Genomic DNA, 21,633 nt, shown 5'->3' on the forward strand with positions numbered 1-21,633 from the left:
CAAACAACATTCATGCCTATTGTAAGAGTAAAGGAAGCAGTGATTCTTTCTCAAATGTAAGCTTGTAAAAGATGGTAAATGTTGTGGCATGTCTCCTGTTGTCCTCTTGATGTGACCTGGCTCAGCTGGTTATGCAGGCTCTGCTCTAATCCCACTTAGAGTTTTTCCTTCTTACATACTCAGAGCACTCCCATGGGTACTGAAAGCTGGCTGAACAAACCTTAGCTTTGTAGGCCCAAGTTGTGTTTGTTTTGTTTTGTTTTTTAATGTGTTTTTGTGTGTGTGTGTGTCTTTTTTATTGCAGGGTCGAGTGTGCATCTGTGAAGGGTCTAGTTCAAAGCAAGCTTTGGTTCCTTCTCGCCTTTCTTTTTTCTACAATAGTTGTGTGTCAACTGGGTCAGACCTCATGCTGAATAGGATTTCTATTTGAAAGGCCTATGCGTCAAATGAACTCAAACTTACTTGAAATCTGTTCTGCATCTCAAATGGGAAACCAAGGCATGCTGCCACCTGGTGGAATCTGTCTATGGGTCTCTGAAGCCAAACATCATGCAGCTTTCCCTGGTCTGGCCATGGAAGCTATAGCAGCCCACACTGCCCCAGACTCTTACAGCACTGAGATGACTTAAATGTATGAAAGTTTGTAAGCAGGAGGTCTATGTCACACTCACTTCCATCTCCTCCAAGACATGTTACTCTGCAGGCTGAACACATACAAAGTGGTTCCATACATACTTGTTGAATTAAAAAGAATGACCCAGAGACCAAAACTGTTGCAAACAGTGAAGCATGTCCTAGAACTGTCCAGGAACTGTCTCACACTCTCCACCTATCTTGCCTGTAGTTGGAAAGACAACGGGACTTTGTCCTCCTTCTTCAGAAAGCAGAAAGTGTATCAGGACTCTTGCTTTCTCAGAAAGCTTGTGCTACCATGTGAACAAAAATAAATACCCAAAAAGTTTAAAAAGGACAAAATCAAAGAAACTTATTTGTGTGTGTGTGTGTGTGTGTGTGTGTGTGTGTGGCGGGGGGTGGTGGTGGTTAAAGCCAATAAACCATACATGACTTGGCAAGATATTGGGATGTAGGCTTAGCTTGTCTCCCAGTACAGGAGGTACCATACAGGGCCCTGCTGAACAAGCTGTTCTAGAAAGATGTCCTGGGCCCCAACCCTCTCACAGTCAGTCCTTGTCATAAGCTGTCCTGCATCCACTGCTCCCATACCTCTTCTTACCAATGTCCAGGAAAACCTCACTAGAGCACTGGCTTAGCTGTTCATTTTTGGTTCAAGGTTGTTAGTGGCTCTGCAAAAACTCAACGTCAGTCACGTGGCCTGCAGTAAGTGGGGGGTGCCATAGTCACTGAGGCAGGGGAGAGGAGGGCGGTGCAAGAAAAAGACAAGCTTCAAACACTAGGCCAGATGCAGGGGGTGTCAGCCCCCTGGCCCAGTGAAGGCCACTTTGGCCACGGGCCCTCAGAGGCAGGCTCATCAGAGAGGCAGGCCACCGTATAGTCATCCTCCTCTCGAGCTTCTCCCCTCAAGACCAAGCAGGCTCCCCTCGGTCCCAGCCAAAGCGGTGGACATGGCTAGACCCACCTCCACAACCAGGGCAGCTTCTCTAACTAGGAAAGGCAGCGGGGAGGCTGAAGCACATAGTTGAGGGGGAATGAGGCCATGGGGGAGGGGCGGGGAGTGATCTGTGGTAACATTTTGGAAGCCAAACTACAGAAATCCATTCTGCTCAGCACTGCAAGGGTCACTTGAGATTGGAAACATGAGGGGTCGGAAATGTCAAATGTCTTTCTAAACCCTGTGCAGGTCTCAGGGCTGCTATGGCTCTCAGGGCACCAGGGCCCAGGGCCCAGCTTAAGTCTGTCAAGCTGGGGCCCCTCCTCCAAAGGACCTACCTGAAGGGCTTGGAAAACCTGGGGCTCAGTTGAAGGAGCACCCCACGTGTCCAGTAGTTGCCTCAGATCTACTCAATAGGTTCCTCAGGATTTGACAGTTTCCTCTTTTCTTTCCCCCCACTCCCCCCCCACCGCTTATCTCTTCCATTCTGCCTTACCCTGTGTTTGCTGGTCCCCTGGACACAGGGCACACAGGTATAAGATTCTCTCTGATGCTCTCCATGAGAGTATCTGTGCCCACAACTGCTGGGGACAACATGGCAAAATGTGTGAAGCTGGGACTGAGCCAGAAAATCAGGAATGTTTGATCCTGCCAGAGGGGACAAGACAAAGAAGGTGACACATACATTTGTCAGGTTGGCCATTTGTCAGCAGCTCTTGCAAAGATTTGGGTTTGGATGGAAAGGAAACAAATGCTTAAAGAAAACATTTTTGAATTCCCTAGAGATTTGCATCCTCAGTGCTGCCATGTTTCTCAGTGACTGTAGATAATTGAAAGCTGATGTGCAGGCTTTGGATTTGAGAAGTGTGTTTCCTCTGAAAAGCCTAGAGCATCTCAAACACGTTACCATCTTTCTTCTTACAACCATTCTGTCAGAAGGCACATAAGGTGCCTGCAAATGTTCCCATTAGGCAGACAGACATATTAGAAGAAAGAATGATGTGCCCAGGGTCTTACATCAAATCCGTGCCAAAGTGGGCTGAGAACTCTGGGTTCTTGACTTCCACTCTCTGAAAATATTCTGTGCCACATGAAGGGAGGTATTTTCCAGCTTGGATGTCTTTACAGTCAACTGAGGTTTCTATTTTGCAGTCTACACAGTGAAACCCCAGAAATGCTGAGCTTGAAGTGGTATTGCAGTTTATCACTGTGCATTCTTGTCAGTCAGTCTCCCTTTCTTTTATGGAACAAAAGGGAATGGGGTGAAACCGTAGTAGAGGAAGTCCTCTGAGGCACAACAGGAATGGGAGGAAATTAGAGGGAGGGAGCATGAGCCAGAGAACCCAATAACACCAGATATCATAAAATCCACCACCACGAGAAGAACGAACTAGACTGTAGGGAGCAGTATGATAAAGGCAGTATGAATTGGCTAGCTTTTGAGAAACTTGGATTCCAGTCTCAACTCTGCTAATGACTTGCTGTGTGACTCTGGACATGCCTCTTCATCCATTCAAGCCATGGTTTCCTTTTCATTACAGGGAGATAAGCCCATCCCACCTTACTTACCTCTTGGGGATGATGTGAGGTGATTAGAGTCTATGTACAATGCTCATAAAGGAAAGTACAAACCTTGTTTCCCAACCCACTTGCAAAGTATTTTGTATTTGTGCTATCCAATAGAAATATGTGAGCTACTGGGGCACCTGGGTGGTTCAGTCAGTTAAGCGTCCGACTTTGGCTCAGGTCATGATCTCATGGTTCGTGAGTTCGAGCCCTGCATCGAGTTCTGTGCTGACAGCTCGGAGTCCATAACCTGCTTTGGATTCTGTGTCTCCCTCACTCTGTGCCCCTCCTCATTCACGGTCTGTCTCTCTCTTTCTCTCAAAAATGAATAAACATTAAAAAAAATTTATGTTGATTTCTTTTTGAGAGACAGAGCACAAGGGGTGGAAGGACAGAGAGAGGAGACACAGAATCCGAAGCAGGCTCCAGGCTGTGAGCTGTCAGCACAGAGCCCGACACAGGGCTCCAACTCACAAACCGTGAGATCATGACCTGAGCTGAAGTTGGACACTTAACCAACTGAGCCACGCAGGCACCCCCAAAATTTTTTTTCAAGAAAAGAAATACGTGAGCTACTACATTATTTTAACTTTTCTAGTAGCTACATTATAAAAGCAAAAGAAATTGGTAACATTAATTTTAATAACATTTTATATAACAAAATATATCATAAATATTGTCATTTTGACATTGAAGTAAAAAATATTAATGAGATTTTTTTTAAGTAGGCTCCATACCCAGTGTGGAGCCCAACATGGGGCTTGAAATTAAAACCGTGAGATCAAGACCTGAATTGATATCGAGAGTCAGATGCTTAACTGACTGAGCTACCCAGGCACCCCATTAATAAGATAGTTTAGATCATTTTTCTCATACCTAGTTTTTGAAATCCATGTGTACTTTACAATTACAGTATATCTCATTTCAGACAAGCCATATTTCAAGGCTTGGTGGCTACATGTGGTTAGTGGTTATAATATTGGACAGCACAGCTTTATACTTTGTAAAGAAATGTCACATATATTGTGAGTTGGGCCTCAAAATAGTAGATATGACCATTGCCATGTTACAGATATACAGAGAGGCTCGGAGACTTGAAAAGGTTCCAGAGCTGGACCTGGATCTGAAGTCTACATGTCCTGTGTCTAACTTCAGGGTTCTCCTCCTTTCTGATTCATTGGACATTGAACTGATTAAGATCAAGGACATAGGGCAGATGATTCTCTGTGCCCCTGTGCTTCTACAGGCCATCATAGAAGCATTTCAAAGAACCGTAGGGAAACTCTGGAGTCATCTATCCCCACTTCAAGCAGAGGCAGGCCTGATCATCTTGAATTCATCCATTTTCCTCCTGACCCCTACACCCAATCCATGAACATCTTGTCAACTCCTTCAAAACACATCTCACAATTTAAGAGACATATCAACCACATGTGATGTGTGGGCATCGTTGGATTCTGACTCTAACAGGGCAAGTATAAAAAATATGTATTTATGAGATAATCATAAATCTGAATTCTGACTTAACTGACATAAAGTAATTACTGATAATTGATTAACATTGATGATGTTGTAACTATGTTTTTAAAAAGTTCCTCTCTCTTAGAAATGCTGAACTATTTATGTTGAAATATGTCTCTTACTTGCTTCAGATTGGCCGAGTTGCTAAATATTGAAGCTGAGTGACGAGTACAAGGGAGGATCATTATACCATTTTCTCCACTTGGTGTATGTTTAAAATGTCCCATAATAACAAGTCTACACTTTTTACATTTCGAATCCATGCACTTCTCTCCATTTTCATTGCTATCATCCTAGTGTAAACTACTACCATCTTTCCCCTGGATTGGTGCAGTAGCCTCTATTTGCTGCCTCAGCCTCCCCTCATCCTCCACACCCCACCCCCACCCCTGTCAGAGTGATCTTCTTTAAAATGTAAGTCAGAGCCAGGGTGCCTGGGTGGCTCAGTCAGTTAAGCCTCTGACGTTGGCTCGGGTTATGCTCTTGCAGTCTGTGAGTTTGAGCCCTGTGTTGGGTTCTGTTCTGATAGCTCAGGGCCTGTCCTGACAGCTCAGGGCCTGGAGCCTGCTTTGGATTCTGTGTCTCCTTCTCTCTCTGCCCCTCCCCCACTCATGCTCTGTCTCTCTCTGTCAAAAATAAATATACATTGAAAAAAAAATTTTAGGGGCGCCTGGGTGGCGCAGTCGGTTAAGCGTCCGACTTCAGCCAGGTCACGATCTCGCTGTCCGGGAGTTCGAGCCCCGCGTCGGGCTCTGGGCTGATGGCTCAGAGCCTGGAGCCTGTTTCCGATTCTGTGTCTCCCTCTCTCTCTGCCCCTCCCCCGTTCATGCTCTGTCTCTCTCTGTCCCAAGAATAAATAAACGTTGAAAAAAAAATTTTTTAAAAAGAAAAAAAAATTTAAATGTAAGTCAGAGCCTTCTGATGGCTTCCTATTTCATTTAACACAAAAGCCACATTCGACCTACAAAGGGTCTGGCTCTTGCCTATCTCCCTGGTTCTTGCCTATCTCCCTGGTTCTTGCCTTTGCTGACTCTGTTCCACACACTCACTTTTTTGCTGTTCCTCACAAGCAGTGAAGTTTTGCCAACCTCAGGGTCTTGGCACTTACCAAAAACACTCTTGCTGATCTTCATTGACTCACTTCTCCATAATGTTCACTTCCTCAGAAAGGCCCTTCATGACCACTCTGCCCAAAGTAGCCCACCCCTTTTCTCAATCCACATTCCATCACTTTACCCTTTTTTATTATCTTCTATGTATCACTTGCTACTATATGAACTTGTCCTTGATACATTTGTTTACTTGTTTAGTGTCTGTATCTTCCCTCACTCCACCATTAGAATGTACTCTCCTCAAGGACAAGGACTTTTACTTATTTGACTGTTATTTACTAATGTCTAGCAGAATGCCTGGAACATAGGGCCCCTCAAAAGGTATAAGTTGAGGGAAAGACTCTAAGGTATAAGGGAAGATAGTGGAGTGAAGATAGGGCTACTAAGAGTAACTACCATTTACTGAACAATTGATATGTGCCAGGCAGGTACTAAGTCCTTTTCATGCATTTATCTCACATAATCCTCATAACTACACCATTATCACCGCCCCCCCCCCCTGTTTTTTGAGGGAAACTGGAACTAAGATAAGTTAAGAAAATTGTCCAAGTTCACAAAGGTAGAAATTAGTGAGACCAAAAGTCAAGCTTAGGTCTGTTTTAATTCTAGAGCTTGAGCTAATAACTGCTAAGATATATGGCTTCATGAAGAACCATGCTAATGTCTCCATAGGTTTGAGAAACAAGAATATTTCCTTAAATGCCTTCTAACAATGAAGATGATAGAATTGTCTACAATAACTACAGGAAGGGGTCTTCCTGTTAGCCTTCTATTGCTATAGTTCTTGTCCAATCAGGTCCTTAAATGCATGTTGACCAAACAGGGAGACTTACTGGGAGACCTGGAGGGCCACTTATTCCTGGTAAACCTGGAAGCCCTGGTTCACCCTGAAAAATCAACCAAAGATTAGTGAGTAACAGCAGGAAACAGTGAACGCAAAGGACATGACTCCATTGAGCTGCATGGGATGAGCAGTAGGGAACCAATGGGGTATCAGGTGGTGTAAATTCCCCAGGATTCCCAACTAATAACTGTGGCAGGATATCAGCTTAGGGAGCCCTTGTGGTGTGGGAAGGACCAAGGCCCACGGCAGGGAATGGAAACTGTCTAAAACAGAATCTCAAATGTTGAGGCTAATTGGGAGACAGAAAAGACAGTCATCTGTTATCTTCCTAGTGGAAGAGCTGTTCAGTGTGATTTCCTGTTACAAATTATAGGTTGCAAAGAAATCAATGGTTTGGAGAAAAAAGTAACAACTACAGTTTGGATAGGGATCCATAACACTCTAATTTGTCTTTCCCTGATATGCTAATTTACTTATTTGTGCCATGAAAGGGCTCCCTAAGGTTTGGGAATGATCAGGGAGGCAGGTGATCTTTCATATGTTCCCAAAGTGTTCCCAAATTAATTATTACTTTCTGTAAACCTGAAGAGGGCCTGGAGCTATTGCTTTCTCAAAGACAAAATTAAAGACGTGGAAGTAAGCACCTTCCCTTGACTGGGCCCCTTGACCACAGGAGCAGGGTCACAAAACTTAAGGGAACCCCAGGGAGGAAGGAAGGAAGGAAGGAAATGCAGGTTACTGAAAGCTACCTGCATACCTTAACAGCATACAGGCATTCAAATACACACCCACTCACATTGAAATAGAGATTACAACATATCTCAGTTAAACAGGTCTAACAACTTTAGCCTTGGTAGTTCAGATCAGGTGAATTAGGGCATCTACTGCCTCTTAGTGACAGTGTATTCTATTTGTAAGGTCAGGTTTTGAGGGCAAATAACTTCTTTAAAAAGATAATTTAAAAGCAACCATTTATACCCTATGTGTTCTGTCATAGTGCTTTGGGGACAACATAAGTATTGAAAGGGTTGGGAGTTAGGACGAAAAAACCCAATTATTTAATGTTTGTTTTAAGTTATTCAGCATCTTGATAATTGAATTTGAAAAAGCAAAACACAGAAAATAGGACTTAAATAAATACTCAGGAGCCCAGGCCCACTCATAGCCACACACCAACACACAGACATTTTACAGAGCTTTTTGCAAGGGACAAAACAAAAAAGGCTTTACCCTCACTTCCAAACAAAAAAGCATTACCCAGAATATCTTTCCAATATAGCCTCGTTATTACAGTTGAACTTTGGTATTAATAGGAAAAGGATTATTAACATTTCCTGGGCTTAAATATTCACTACCTTGGATCCTTTCTTCCCTTTGGGAAATCCCATAAATTCCAGTTCTCCAGTAGATGGTGGGGGTCCTGCAGGGCCTGGGAGGCCAACATCCCCCTGTAAGATCAAAGGGAATGTTAAGCAAAGCAGAAACCACACGGACCACTTCAGAGGCTAGATTTGTCCTCTGGATGTAATTCACAAATAAGCTCTCCATTACTTTGGCCTCTTTACCCTCACCCTTGCATCAGTGAGACAACAAAACTATCAGTGCCAAGGGGTGGGAAGAAGTATAAGCCTGAACAAATGCATTTTGTACCAGCACTGCAGAGGGAAGAAGCAAGATGAATGAAAGGAAACCACAAGTTTATGGTTGCTATGGTCATGCATCAAAGGGTGTTTAGAAGAGAGCAAAAAAGCGTTTTGAGCAAGGTGAATGGCCACCTCTCAGCAATGGTGATTGGACTATAACTGGTCTAGTCCTTGCCAACAGCACAAGCAGAGGCAGTCTGTGTTGGAACACTGGAGGCTGTATTTGCTCCTTGAAGGCAGTGCAATCTACAAGAGGCAGCCATGAAGGGTGGAGAGGACAAGCTCCAGTCTCCCTTGAGGCTCCCAAATCACTGTACAGTTTGTGCAGAAGGAAACAGGAGAATGAGGGAAGGGGGATAGAAGAGAGTGGTGAAAGAGAGGTTAAGGAGGAGAGACAGAGGGGATAGAAAGGGAGACGGGAGGAGAAGAAGGAGGAGGAAGAGGAAGGATGGAGGGAAGAGGGGAAGCAAAGGAAAGGAAAGAGAAGGTGAGACAATATACAAAATACCAGGGAAATACCCAGGTGGAAGGAAGATGGAATCTATTTCAAGAGAGTATGTTTGTAAGATATACACACTTCACAAGTAGGAAGCAAGAAGACTACAATATTTTGAAGGAAAAAGACCACAGGAACCTATGTGTGGCATGTGTACATGCAGCCCTCCACAGATACCACCAGAGGATCCATGTGGAGTGGGAAATGCTCATTTCCCAAGACAAAAGTCCAAATCCCCTTAAAACACAAGCAGGCACATGTGTGCAGCCAGAGATGTTTCTTGGAGCATATGGAATGCACATTGTATTTTCCAAAATCTATTTACCTTGACTCCTTTCTCTCCTTGGAAACCTAACCCCATATTCCCCTGGGGCACAGGGTTGCAGGGAGGAAAAACAAAATCAATTACTAAACAAGCTCTACGAACTTAAATTGGAATGCATTCTTTTTTACCAGAAAGTGTGTTTAACCAAACCAGAATATCTCTGGGGAAACTAGAGTACTTAGTGGTAGGAGGCCAAATGCCCCAAGACAAAGTATACTTACATCAGGACCAGGGAAACCGGGAGGACCTGGAGGACCCTATATTAAAAAATGTAAGGAAAGAGCACTTGTTAGTTTCAGGCAAAAAGAGTCTGAGCATGTTGGGAGTCACTAGAGATGAGGCCCCCACGGTATATTCTTTTTTTTTTTTGATGTTTATTTATATTAGAGACAGAGAGAGAGAGAGAGAGAATGTGCAACCAGGGGTGGTGCAGAGAGAGGTGGAAACAGAATTTGAAGGAGGGTCCGGGCTCTAAGCTGTCAGCACAGAGCCTGATGCAGGGCTTGGACTCACAAGCTGCGAGATCATGGCCTGAGCTGAAGTTGGAGGTTTAACTGACTGAGCCACCCAGGTGCCCCTCCTCCTCACAGTATATTCTGGCTTTAGTGGAGCATATTCTAGCTCCTTCTCCCATGGTTCTTTTTTTTTTTTTTTTTTAAATCTCCTTTGAAATCTCCCCAATTGGCCCGATAATCATATTTATGCTAAGGTGGTAAAGACTCGTGCATAATTCCTCCCAAATGGCCAGAAATTTAAAAATAATGGCTTTTGGTGAAGCTAAGCCAAAGTAATCAGTGGTGAGATTTCATGCACTGTGGAGAAAGAACAATCTGGGGATGGGCCTTTCCCAGAACCACATGGATAACTGGCTATATGCTTTTTCTATACCAGTGAACGCAAACAGGTTTGGTATCAGAAAGACAGGTAAGTAGGTAGCACTGTCCAAGCTGCAGTGTGGAGAAGGATTTTGAAGCTTCTTTTGTGACCAGGGTGAGTGATGGTGGTGATCATGTGATTAATTGGCAAGGTCTGTCATGAGTGAGGGGAGTGGAAACAGGTAACAGATGTGCCAGTTATGCTGCTGGGCCATACTTTAGGTTCAGCTAGAGTAGGAGGCTTTGGAAGCACACAGTGGATAGGCAGAAAGACCATGATAGAGACAACAAATAGCTCCTTACAGAAGCATGCTTCACGTTAATCCTCCAAGAATGGAAGGAGGAGGAGAGCCTATATAGGCTGGAGAATTTCCACTAGGAGAGCCTATATAGGCTTCTATTTAATCCATGGCCATGGTGGGGAAGCATCCCTGTGAATACTGTGATCACATGGGTGGATTTAGGTTGGTCTTACTTGCAATCCTGGTGGTCCCATGGGTCCTACAGCTCCTGGAGGTCCGGGTGCTCCCTGTGGGCCCTGAAGACACAAGTTTTTACCCCAAGGTCAAAAAGAAGACAGTTTCTCGAGAAAATTGGAAATATGTGTCCACAAGAATTGCACAAGAATGTTCACGGGAACTTTATTCATAGTAAAAAAATTGGAAATGTCCCAGGTGTCCATTGATACAAGGACTGATAAATAACTGTGATGCATCTATACAGTGGAATAAATACTCACCATAAAAAGCAACAACCTACTGATATATGATACAATGTGGATAAATATCAAAAGCATTGTGCTAAGTGAAAGAAGCCCAGACTCCCAAAGCCTATATATTATATCATTCCCTTTATATAAAGTTCTAGAATGGGAAAAACTGAACTATGATGGAGAGAAATCAAACCAGTGGTTTCCTTTGGGTGGAGGCAGGAATTGACTGGGAAGGAGCAGAAGGAAACTTTCTGAGGTGATGACAATGTTCTATACCTTAAGATGGCTTTGGGTTACATAGGAGTATATATTTGTCAGAACTCAGCAAGTATACATTTAAGATTTGTGTATTTCATTGTATGTAACTTTTACATAAAAAGAAAAGATGCAAACACATTTTGAAGCCTAGGTAATGATAGGCATGCTGTAGCATTTAGGGGTAAGAGTACTATTGTCTGCAATTTACTTTGAAATGCATTGACAATAAGATGGATTGATGGATGGATAAGGATGGATAGATAGATTCACGTGGGATAAAGCAAGTATAGTAAAATATTAATGGTATGGATGTTCACTGCAAAATTCATTCATCTTTGCTCAATATTTGACAATTTTTGTATTAAAGTGATGTAAAAAAAGTTAAAAAGAACATGAAAACGGTTATGTCAACATAAAATAAAGTAGACTTCGGGACAAAGAATATTACCAGAGATAAAGAGGGGACATTTTGCAATGGTAAACTAGGTCAATTGATCAAGAACACATAATAATCTTAGATGTATATGCATCTAATAGCACAGCTTCAAAAGGCATGTAGCAAAATCTGGCAGAACTGCATGGAGAAATAAACAAATCTGCAAAGATATCTGGAGAATTTTAACATCCCTTCCTCAGTAATAAACAGAACTAGAGCAAACCAAACCAAACAAAAAACCCCAAAACAAACAAACAAACAAACAAACAAACAAACCCAGTAAGGACCCAGTAGATTGAAATAGCATTGTCAGCTACCTAATGACCTAATGGACATTTTTTAGATTGCTATACCCCAAAACAGCTTGAACACATACTCTAAGTGCATATGGCACATTCACCAAGATTGTTTCATATGCTGAGCCACGAAACAAATGTCAACAGATTTAAAAGGATTGAAATCATACGAAGTGTTCACTCTAAGTTCAATGACACCAAACTAGAAATCAGCCATGTAAAGATAGCTGGGAAGTTGCCAAATACCGAGAAATTAAACAACACACATTTTCGTGGGTCAAAGAAAAAAACAGAAGAGAAACAAGAAAATACGTGGAACTGAATTGATAACAACAATATTACAAGGCAGACAACAAAATCTGAAGAGAAAGACGGCATGGGGCAAAGTATGGCTCAATTAAAGCTGAGGATGGTAATAAGGTGATATGTAAGGGATGGAGGGGCTAAGTGAAGTCAAGAGAAAGTAGGGGTTCAGAGGTTCCCCAGGAAATAGAACATTGCCTTGATAAAATTAATAACCTGTGGTCTCCTTACTGACCACAAATCTCTTATTCAGCCACCAAACCATCCTCCCCAAATCTAAGTGATGTATTTATCATGTCTGTGTATGTAGGCGAACACTTTACCTTTGTGGACAGAGAAATGAATTCCTAAGAAGACCTATGCAGCTACCACAGTGGATGTGATTGTACAAATGTAGTTAACACACCATCTAAGCCAGTGCTGTTTGGCACTAGGGGATCTGTGTGTGCTTGATCTTTACTTCACCTCTGTTTTGCATGTGTGCTTGTATTGCATCCCGTTTCCTGCCTACCTACCTCTTCTCACACTGCTCTCTCTGTTTAGGAAGCTTCCTCCCATTGCCAGCCAGCCTAAACATTACCCACACTTCTATGAGGCTACCTTCTTTGTCTTAGATATGAAGATATGAAGTCTCCCATGATGTATCTTTAGGTGGACAGCATCTCTTTCTCAAAGCTGTTGTGGAATTCTTATGCCCCAGTCCTACTAGTTTTTCACATCTGGGTGTGTGGGGGATGGGGTAGGTTGGGCATGGGCAAAGATCATGTCTACACTGTCTCAGGGATCACTCCTAGCACTTTGCTGCTAGTGGGAGCTCAATACCTGTTCTCGAATGAAAAGAAGAAAGGAAGGAACCCTCATATAGGAAAGAAGGAAGAAAGATGTGGCTTTTCTTAAGCCACTTCAAAGGAAAGCAATGACAATGTGGCAATTCGAGGAAGTAGAAAGCTCTTATTAATACAACTCATGGCTCCTCATGGACTCCCTATTTTATTAAAAGTCCCTGAAAGGAATTTCTATATGGAATAGCTTCTAAATTTTTTAAAATGTTTCTTTAGTTTGGAGAGAGAGAAAGACAGAGCATGAATAGGGTGGGGAGACAGAGATAAAGGGAGACACAGAATCCGAAGCAGCCTCCAGGCTCTAGGCTGTCAGCATGGAGCCTGACGCGGGGCTCAAACTCGTGAACCCCAAGAACATGACCTGAGCCGAAGTCAGATGCTTAACCGACTGAGCCACCCAGGCACCCCTATATGGAATAGCTTCTAAAGAAGAGTGTTCTACTTGTTTTGTTTTACCCACAACAGTTGACACACACAGAAAACAGTAAACAGTTGCTGAATGAAAGGCAAAATTCTTTCCTAATACATCTCAGGGAGTTTGCAGGTCCCTGGCCTAAAGGGTTGAAAGCTTGCCTGTCGTGTTAACTTGAGGGGGATGGTCTACTCTCTCAGAATGTTCTCACCTGGAAAATGTTAACAGTGTGATCCGCTCTACCTCAACTGTCTGGATTTTCCTTGAGAATGTCTCCAAAGACCTTTGAATACCATAAAGAATGCAAAGGGACCAGCAGTAGCTATTGACTCAACATTGAGAGCTCCACACATATATAACAACTTACAGTGATTCCGTCCAGTCCAGGCAGTCCAGGCTCCCCCTGAAAAACAGACAAAGGCAGGACACTGAAGAGATCCATTAAAGCTGTGGTATTATTTCATAGATAACTAACCCACACTTCACGGGCAGAAACACAACACTGCTGATGCTTGGGCCTCCTCTGTCAAGGTCTTGTGTTTTAAATAATGCATGAATTGGACATATTCAGCCACTTACTTTTTTTTTCCTAAGAAAAATCCAGACTCTATAAGACAAATATTATAGCCTTGGTTGAACAGGGTTTAATATTTTACTTGGATTAATTAATTTTCACCTTTGCTAGAAACTTATCAATTAGAAACGGCTTCTGTGGGCTGGTGATTTTCCTGCTCTTTCTGGAAGAAAGCAAAGCTACCTTCCCGTGTGCCTTCATCCCCAGAGAATCTGTGCCCATATGTATACAATGCAAATCAGACATTTCAAGGGAGAATCAACAGAGCATACAGTCTCTGATTACGTTTTAATTACTTTGCAGCATCTTAAGTCACTGTATGAATCTGTAATATAACCATCTTGTGGAAATTGCTGTATTCCACTGGGTCCAGGGTCTCTTTGATTTTTGGCAAAACCATTTAATCAGTGCTTGCTACGACAATGGCCATATTTTGACACCTGCTAGTCTTACCCCATTTGGCGTACAGTCAAAAATCAGCTCTCTGCAGCACAGAAAGAGCACTGCCTGGGTTTTAGCTCTTCGGTAAACTAGCTATGTGAGTCTGAGGAAGTCACACAGCCTCAGTGTATCTCAGTTTTTCTATCTGTAAAATGAGCAACATGAATCCAACAATCATGAGGTCCTTTCCAAGTCTACCATTCTATCTTCTGCTGTGGAACCTAAGCCAAGAGCCCAAACCCTGTGCCTTCTCCAGTTCTCGGCCACCCACCCCAATCACTGCCTTCCAAAATGATGTCTAATGTTCCTGATTCTGTGCACGGATGGAAGACAGGAAGGTGCCATCTTCAGCTGAGTGAACATGTGTGCATCTTCCCTTCATATGTTGGGCACATAGATACCCATCTGCTACCAGGGAAATGATGAGCTCACCTCCTACTCTGCAAGGGAATAGGGTCAATCATTTGGCACCAGAGTTTACTGAGGGGCCCACAGGATACCAGGTAGCATACATCAAGAGTACAGTCACAAGAATACAGAAGGTTCTTGTCAATTCTAGGAAGAGATGAAAGTTTTCCAGCCAGCTGCAGCGTTGATGGGCAATTTTTGCAGACAGCCAGGGGCCCAGCTAGGGATGGGCTGGTGTGCAGGTACAGAAAAGGGCAGGGCCAGGATCCTGGGCTGGTGGCCATGCTGAGATGGGCAGAGATATGCATGGCTTCATACCAAGGCATGCAGACATCAAGGATTGCAGAGTAGACAAAAAGTATCTGTCTCCAGGAAATGTCTTGGCTTGTCAAAGAAAATGATACCCATGCAAACCATTTGTTTGCTGATCTGTCTCCTATTTTTGGTCTAGATCTTACAAAGCAAATCTCTTTGACGGTATGGTTGCAAACATTTCTGTCAGTGTTTCCACCACAAAAAGCTACAGATCCCTTTTAAATCTAGCTTGATCTGCTCCTTAGAGACACAGATGCTAGTTCTAGAAATGTTTTTATTGGAGGTGGGGCCCAATCCCAGGAAGCTCAGCTTATAGCCAGCCTAGTTAGCGGTCTGCCTTAGAGGCTCTTACCTTTATTCCTTTGAAACTACTTTGGGCAAGGACAGGTTCACCTTTAGAGCCTTTCTGGCCAGGAAGCCCCTGAGTAAAATAAGAAAAACTTGTGAGGAAATGCACACAAACACACACAGCTTTGTTAACGATATGACCTGATCACCTAGGGGACTCAACGGCAAGAGTGTAAAATTATGTGGTTTATTCTATGGCTGTGCTAAGGGACAAAAAGTGCATCCCCAAAACAGGTGTTGTGTCTCAAAGCTGTATACCTGCTTCCCCAAATCCTGAGTCCGAAGTCTATAAAGGGATTAGAAAGTAAGACACTTTGACTCTCTTCAGAACACTGATCTGAACGTCCACATATAATGCGCATGTCATTCATAAGCTTATAGCTCATCTGCTCCACCCCTCATAGATTTGTCTCTGACAGGGCCTTTGTCTAGGACAGGGGTTGAAGAACTTCTGTAAAGAGCCAGAGAGTAAGTAATTTGGACTGTGTGGGCTGTATCTGGGCTCTGCCTTATACGCTTCTTCTCTTTTTTCTGCACACACTTTTAAAACTGTAAAACCAAGCCACAGGCCAAGGGTCACATGGGCCAGTTTGCAAACCTCTGGTTTAAGAGATCTCTACAAAATCATCTCTATCCTGTGTTTCTACCATAAGACCTCAGCTTCAACACCCATCTAAGAGTCTGGTGTGCCTCACTATTAACATGGAAAACAGTTCAAAGTATACCCAACCTGTCTGTCAACCAGGCTTTTTACTGTCTCACTGGCAGATGCTGGCTAATGTCTGCTAAATGTTGCCCTCCTGGGGAAAATCAATATCCTTATAGCTAAGGGGAAGTCAGGGGACTTCCCAGTTAGTATTGGGAGTAGGACTAAGCTCTGCGGACTGAAGAATTGCCTGAATTATGGATCCCTTGAGCTCAAGGATCATAGGTATGTTAGAAAACAAATGGTCTCAGAAAAACAAACCAGCTTCCTTCCTAACATTTCCTGTTCCCCTTATTCTTATGGAAACTACTTTTATCAAAGAAGCTTGAAAGAATAGCCACTGGAGTTTCAGCATGGTTATTAAGGTTCAGCTTAGTAAAATATAAGCCCAAGTTCCTATTTAGGCTTAAGGGGAAGCTTAGGGACAGGGTTAGGTTTTAACCTTGCCCTTTTGGCTGTCAGGGGATGTTTATTATCTAAATATTTCTTTTCTCCCTCTTGGGGGCAACATTTACTTACTTTGCTGGATTTCGATTCTCTTAACACAGATGTGATTTGTTCTCTTCTGTTGCCATGGCAGTGTTTGGAGGCCTTTGTGACTCAAACAGCTGGTACTATGTTGGTAATACATCTTTCTCCATTCCCCACCCCCACAACATATTGGTTTGGTCTTTAGATGTCAAGGTCCTTTATGCCAATCTGAGGCTTGTGCTTTGTCTATCTCACTTTCTTACATGTATACCCACACCCACAACTTGGTCACTGAAGGCAATGGTGCTGCTTTTCCAATAAAATGCTAGTTACATAATGCTTCAATGAAAATTGGGTGCATATACCTTTTTGAATTAGTGTTTTTGTTTTCTTGGTATAAATACCCAGGTATGGAAATAACCTAAGTGTCCAACAATGGATGAAGGGATAAAGAAGATGTGACACACACACACACACACACACACACACACTGGAATACTATTCAGCTATAAAAGAATGAATTTTTGCCATTTGTAACAACATGGATGGACCTTGAGGATATTATGCTAAGTGAAATAAGTCAGACAGAGAAAGACAAATACCATATGATTTCACTTATTTGTAGAATCAAAAACAAAAACAAAACAAACAAAACAAAACAAATCTCAGATACAGAGAACAGATTGGTGGTTGCAGAGGGGAGATTGGTAAGGGGATAGGCAAAATGGGTGAAGGGGATCAATAGATACAAACTTCCAGTTACAAAATAAGTAAGTCATGGGGATGTCATGTACAGCATGGTGCCTATAGTAAATAATTTTTAAAAACATTTTATTTTATTATTATTTTAAGAGTATATTTATTTATTTTGAGAAAGAGAGTATGTGCGCAAGTGGGGAATGGGCAGAGAGAGAGGAAGAGAGAGAATCCCAAGCAGGCTCTGCACTCTCAGCACAGAGCCCAACACAGGGCTCAGTCTCATGAACAATGAGATCATGACCTGAGCCAAAATCAAGAGTTGGATGCTTAACCAACTGAGCCAGCCAGGTGCCCCTAAAGATTTTATTTTTAAGTAATCTCTACATCCAATGTGGGGCTTGAACTTACAACCCCAAGATCAAGAGTCTCATGTTGCACCAGGTGCTCCTATAGTAAATAATATTTTACTGCATACCTTAAAGTTGCTGAGAAAGTAGACCTTGAAGGTTCTCATCATAAGAAAAAAAAATTGTCACTCTGTATGGTGACAGCTGGTAACTAGACTTACTGTAGTGATCATTTTGTTATGTGTACAAATATCAAGTCATTATGTTGTACACTTGAAACTAATATAATATTATACATCAATTATAATTTAATAACAAAAAAATACATGAGATAGCATTGGAATAAGACACACTGAAAAAAATGCCAATGAATTCATGTAGCTATGGAATCTGTCTAATAGCATGATTTCTAGCTAGATATATCACATCAGTACCCTTGGTTGCTTAGATTATTTCAAGTAAGGTTGATGGTGGGCTTGAATGTGTTATTTTTCTCTTTCCAGTCACTTATAAAAGTAGCTTTACAAGGGCATGGCACCTATTAGAGATCATTTAGATCCAAAAATTGAGCTCTATCTTATGAATAAAATTAAACAAAAGTGGTGACCTCAGGATGTAATGAATGCCATATCAATCCCAGAATGAAGGGTTATGAGAGTGTGGGGCGAAGGGGTAAAACTGTGTCAGTGTAGTGTAGAATTTCTCAATTATTTATCACTATTCACTGTGACAGATGATTCCTTGATGTTGGGGGTAGCTTCCCTGTGCTAGTAGAATGCTCCCAGTTGTGACAACCAAAAATGCCAATAATAACTGGAAAATGCCCCTTGGTGTGGGGAATCACCCCTGGTTAAGAATCACTGGTCTAGACCAAGCTTGCCAAACCCTTTGGGTCATTATTAGAGCTTCCATGATCCCATGTAAGCCCTCCAAGTACGTGATGTGGGAACATGTCAAATAGCCCAAGTGTGTACTTTGCTCTGAAATTTACTACAGTCTTTTTGCAATCTTGCCAACTCTAAAAGGATAATTAAAAAAAAAAAACCTCTAAGTAGTGGAGCATGTGTACACCTCCTGCAACTGATATTCTTCTTTACACTTTTTAATGTTGTGCTGCCAGCATAGACTCCTGCATTGAACAAGGGGTTGCAGTGGTTGCCCTACAGATGCTTAATGACATCTCCATAAAAGCAGAAAAGGGGCACGCTTGGAGGCAAAGAAAGCCATTTGAAATAATGTGCAAAGATCTGGCAACGTACGGGTGGTCCAAGAAGCCCAGGATAGCCATCGGGGCCTGGATATCCAACATCTCCTTGAGTTCCATTACAGCCATCCAGGCCAGGTGGGCCTCTGGGCCCTGGCTGTCCTGGGTGTCCCTGTTCAAAGAGAAAAGAAGGGATCAAGTCAGCCACAGGACTCTTAGCTACTCTGACAAGCTCCACAGTAAGAGAAACCAAGTATGCTGCCAAACTCTGGCTCCTTGTCCACTCCTTTAGCTCTGTGAGAGCTACACTCTCATAGCTTTTCTTTACACTCAGGTATATGTAGCTCAGTGTTACCCCTCCCCAAAGGATCCATGCTCTAATGGGACCCATGTTGAAACTAAAGAAATCAAGCCTGAAGAGATGAGACTCAGGATGCTACAACTTCATCTTTCCTGGGTACAAAGATGTACTAATATGGGGCTCAGCTGGTTGGCAGCTGAAGTGCTACCATCAGGGAATCATGCCAGGCCTTGGGACTCCTCAGAACAGACTGGAGCCTGGGGAGCTTGGCATGGCTTTCTGTATTGGAAAAGCCTGGGGCTTTTATATGTCTCTGCCTAGGAAATGATGCTGACTTTTGGTCAAAAGAGTAGAAGCAGTTTCCACGACACCATCTCTCTTAAAAGCTAATTGATGAAAAATAAGTAAGTCTCAGAGGCTTCTTGGAAGATGGCAGCGTAGGAGGACGCTGGGCTCACCGCGTCCTGCAAGTCACTTAGATTCCACCCACACCTGCCTAAATAACCCAGAAAATCGCCAGAAGACTAGCAGAACAGATTCTCCGGAGCCAATCATAGACAAGAGGCCCACGGAAGAGGGTAGGAAGGGCGGAGAGGCAGTGCATGCTCCACGGACTGGCAGGAGGGAGCCGGGGCGCAGGGGCAGCCGGCTGGCCAAGCAGAGCCCCCGAGTCTGGCTGGCAAAAGTGGAGGGGCCGGAGGGAGTGTGTTCCGACAGCAAGCGGGACTTAACATCTGGAAGGTTGTAAGCTAACAGATGTGCTCGGAGAGCAGGAGGGCTGGAGGACAATGGGAGGGAGAGTTGTTGAGCCCCAGACGACAGAGCGCAGCATGGTGGGGAACAAAGGCACTTGCCAGCGCCATCTCCCTCGCCCATCCCCCAGCCAAAATCCCAAAGGGAACCAGTTCCTGCCAGGGAACTTGCTTGCACTGCACACACACCCAAGACTGTGCTTTTGCGGATCCATCCCTCTGGGGGATCTGACTCACTTCCGGTGCTGCAGGGCCCCTCCTGAAGCGGATCTCCAAAGGAAAAGCGAGCTGAGCCTGCCCCTCCCGCCCCTGTGCACCTTGCCGATCCACCCCAGCTAATATGCCAGATCCTTAATACCACAAGCCTGGCAGTGTGCAAGTAGCCCAGACGGGCCATGCCACCCCACAGTGAATCCCGCCCCTAGGAGAGGGGAAGAGAAGGTGCACACCAGTCTGACTGTAGACCCAGGGTGGGCTGGGGGCAGACATCAGGTCTGACTGCGGCCCCGCTCACCAACACAAGTTACTCAAGACAGCACAGGGGAAGTGCCCCGCAGTTCCGCACCACTCCAGGGACTACCCGAAATAACAAAACCGAAGAATTCCCCTCAAAAAAACCGCCAGGACAGCTAACAAACTGATCAAAAACGATTTAAACAATATAACAGAAAGTGAATTTAGATTAATAGTCATAAAATTAATCGCTGGACTTGAAAACAGTATAAAAGACAGCAGAGAATCTACTGCTACAGACATCAAGGGACTAAGGAACAGCCAGGAGGAGCTAAAAAATGCTATTAATGAGCTGCAAAATAAAATGGAGATGACCACAGCTCGGATTGAAGAGGCAGAGGAGAGAATAGGTGAACTAGAAGATAAAATTATGGAAAAAGAGGAAGCTGAGAAAAAGAAATAAAAAAAATCCAGGAGTATGAGGGGAAAATGAGAGAACTAAGTGATGCACTAAAGAGAAATAATCTATGCATAATTGGTATTCCAGAGGAGGAAGACAGAGGGAAAGGTGCTGAAGGTGTACGTAAAGAAATAATAGCTGAGAACTTCTTGGATCTGGGGAAGGAAAAAGGCATTGAAATCCAAGAGGCACAGAGAACTTCCTTCAGATGTAACTTGAATCGATCTTCTGCACGACATATCATAGTCTGGCAAACTGGCAAACTACAAGGATAAAGAGAAAATTATGAAAGCAGCTAGGGATAAATGTGCTCTAACATATAAAGGGAGACCGATAAGACTCGTGACGGATCTCTCTTCTGAAACTTGGCAGGCCAGAAAGGAATGGCAGGAAATCTTCAATGTGATGAACGAAAAAATATGCAGCCAAGAATCCTCTATCCAGCAAGTCTGTCATTTAGAATAGACAGAGAGATAAAGGTCTTCCCAAACAAAAACTGAAGGAATTCGTCACCATTAAACCAGCCCTACAAGAGATCCTAAGGGGGATCCTGTGAGACAAAGTACCAGAGACATCGCTACAAGCATGAAACCTACAGACATCACAATGACTCTAAACCCATATCTTTCTATAATAATACTGAACGTAAATGGACTAAATGCGCCAACCAAAAGACATAGGGTATCAGAATGAATAAAAAAACAAGACCCATCTATTTGCTGTCTACAAGAGACTCATTTTAGACCTGAGGACACTTTCAGATTGAAAGTGAGGGGATGGAGAACTATTTATCATGCTACTGGAAATCAAAAGAGAGCTGGAGTAGCCATACTTATATCACACAAACTAGACTTTAAATTAAAGGCTGTAACAAGAGATAAAGAAGGACATTATATAATAATTACAGGGTCTATCCATCAAAAAGAACTAACAATTATAAATA

At 43.2% G+C, this 21,633-nt stretch overlaps 1 protein-coding gene across 3 annotated transcripts in view; it reads right to left on the reverse strand.

The window, feature by feature from the left end:
- The window catches only part of COL4A6 (collagen type IV alpha 6 chain), a 322,473-nt gene that overhangs the window by 54,892 nt on the left and 245,948 nt on the right, over nucleotides 1-21,633 (reverse strand). For all 3 annotated transcript variants that reach the window (XM_047844389.1, XM_047844388.1, XM_047844387.1), the window contains 8 exons: nucleotides 18,780-18,896; nucleotides 15,302-15,370; nucleotides 13,579-13,614; nucleotides 10,428-10,490; nucleotides 9,299-9,334; nucleotides 9,078-9,119; nucleotides 7,969-8,061; nucleotides 6,603-6,656 (listed from right to left, as the gene is read on the reverse strand). In XM_047844389.1, the coding sequence (XP_047700345.1) occupies nucleotides 6,603-6,656; nucleotides 7,969-8,061; nucleotides 9,078-9,119; nucleotides 9,299-9,334; nucleotides 10,428-10,490; nucleotides 13,579-13,614; nucleotides 15,302-15,370; nucleotides 18,780-18,896 (510 nt within the window). The remainder of the gene's footprint in view (nucleotides 1-6,602; nucleotides 6,657-7,968; nucleotides 8,062-9,077; nucleotides 9,120-9,298; nucleotides 9,335-10,427; nucleotides 10,491-13,578; nucleotides 13,615-15,301; nucleotides 15,371-18,779; nucleotides 18,897-21,633) is intronic.

Source organism: Prionailurus viverrinus, chromosome X (assembly GCF_022837055.1).
Source record: "Prionailurus viverrinus isolate Anna chromosome X, UM_Priviv_1.0, whole genome shotgun sequence".
Lineage (NCBI taxonomy): Eukaryota > Metazoa > Chordata > Mammalia > Carnivora > Felidae > Prionailurus > Prionailurus viverrinus.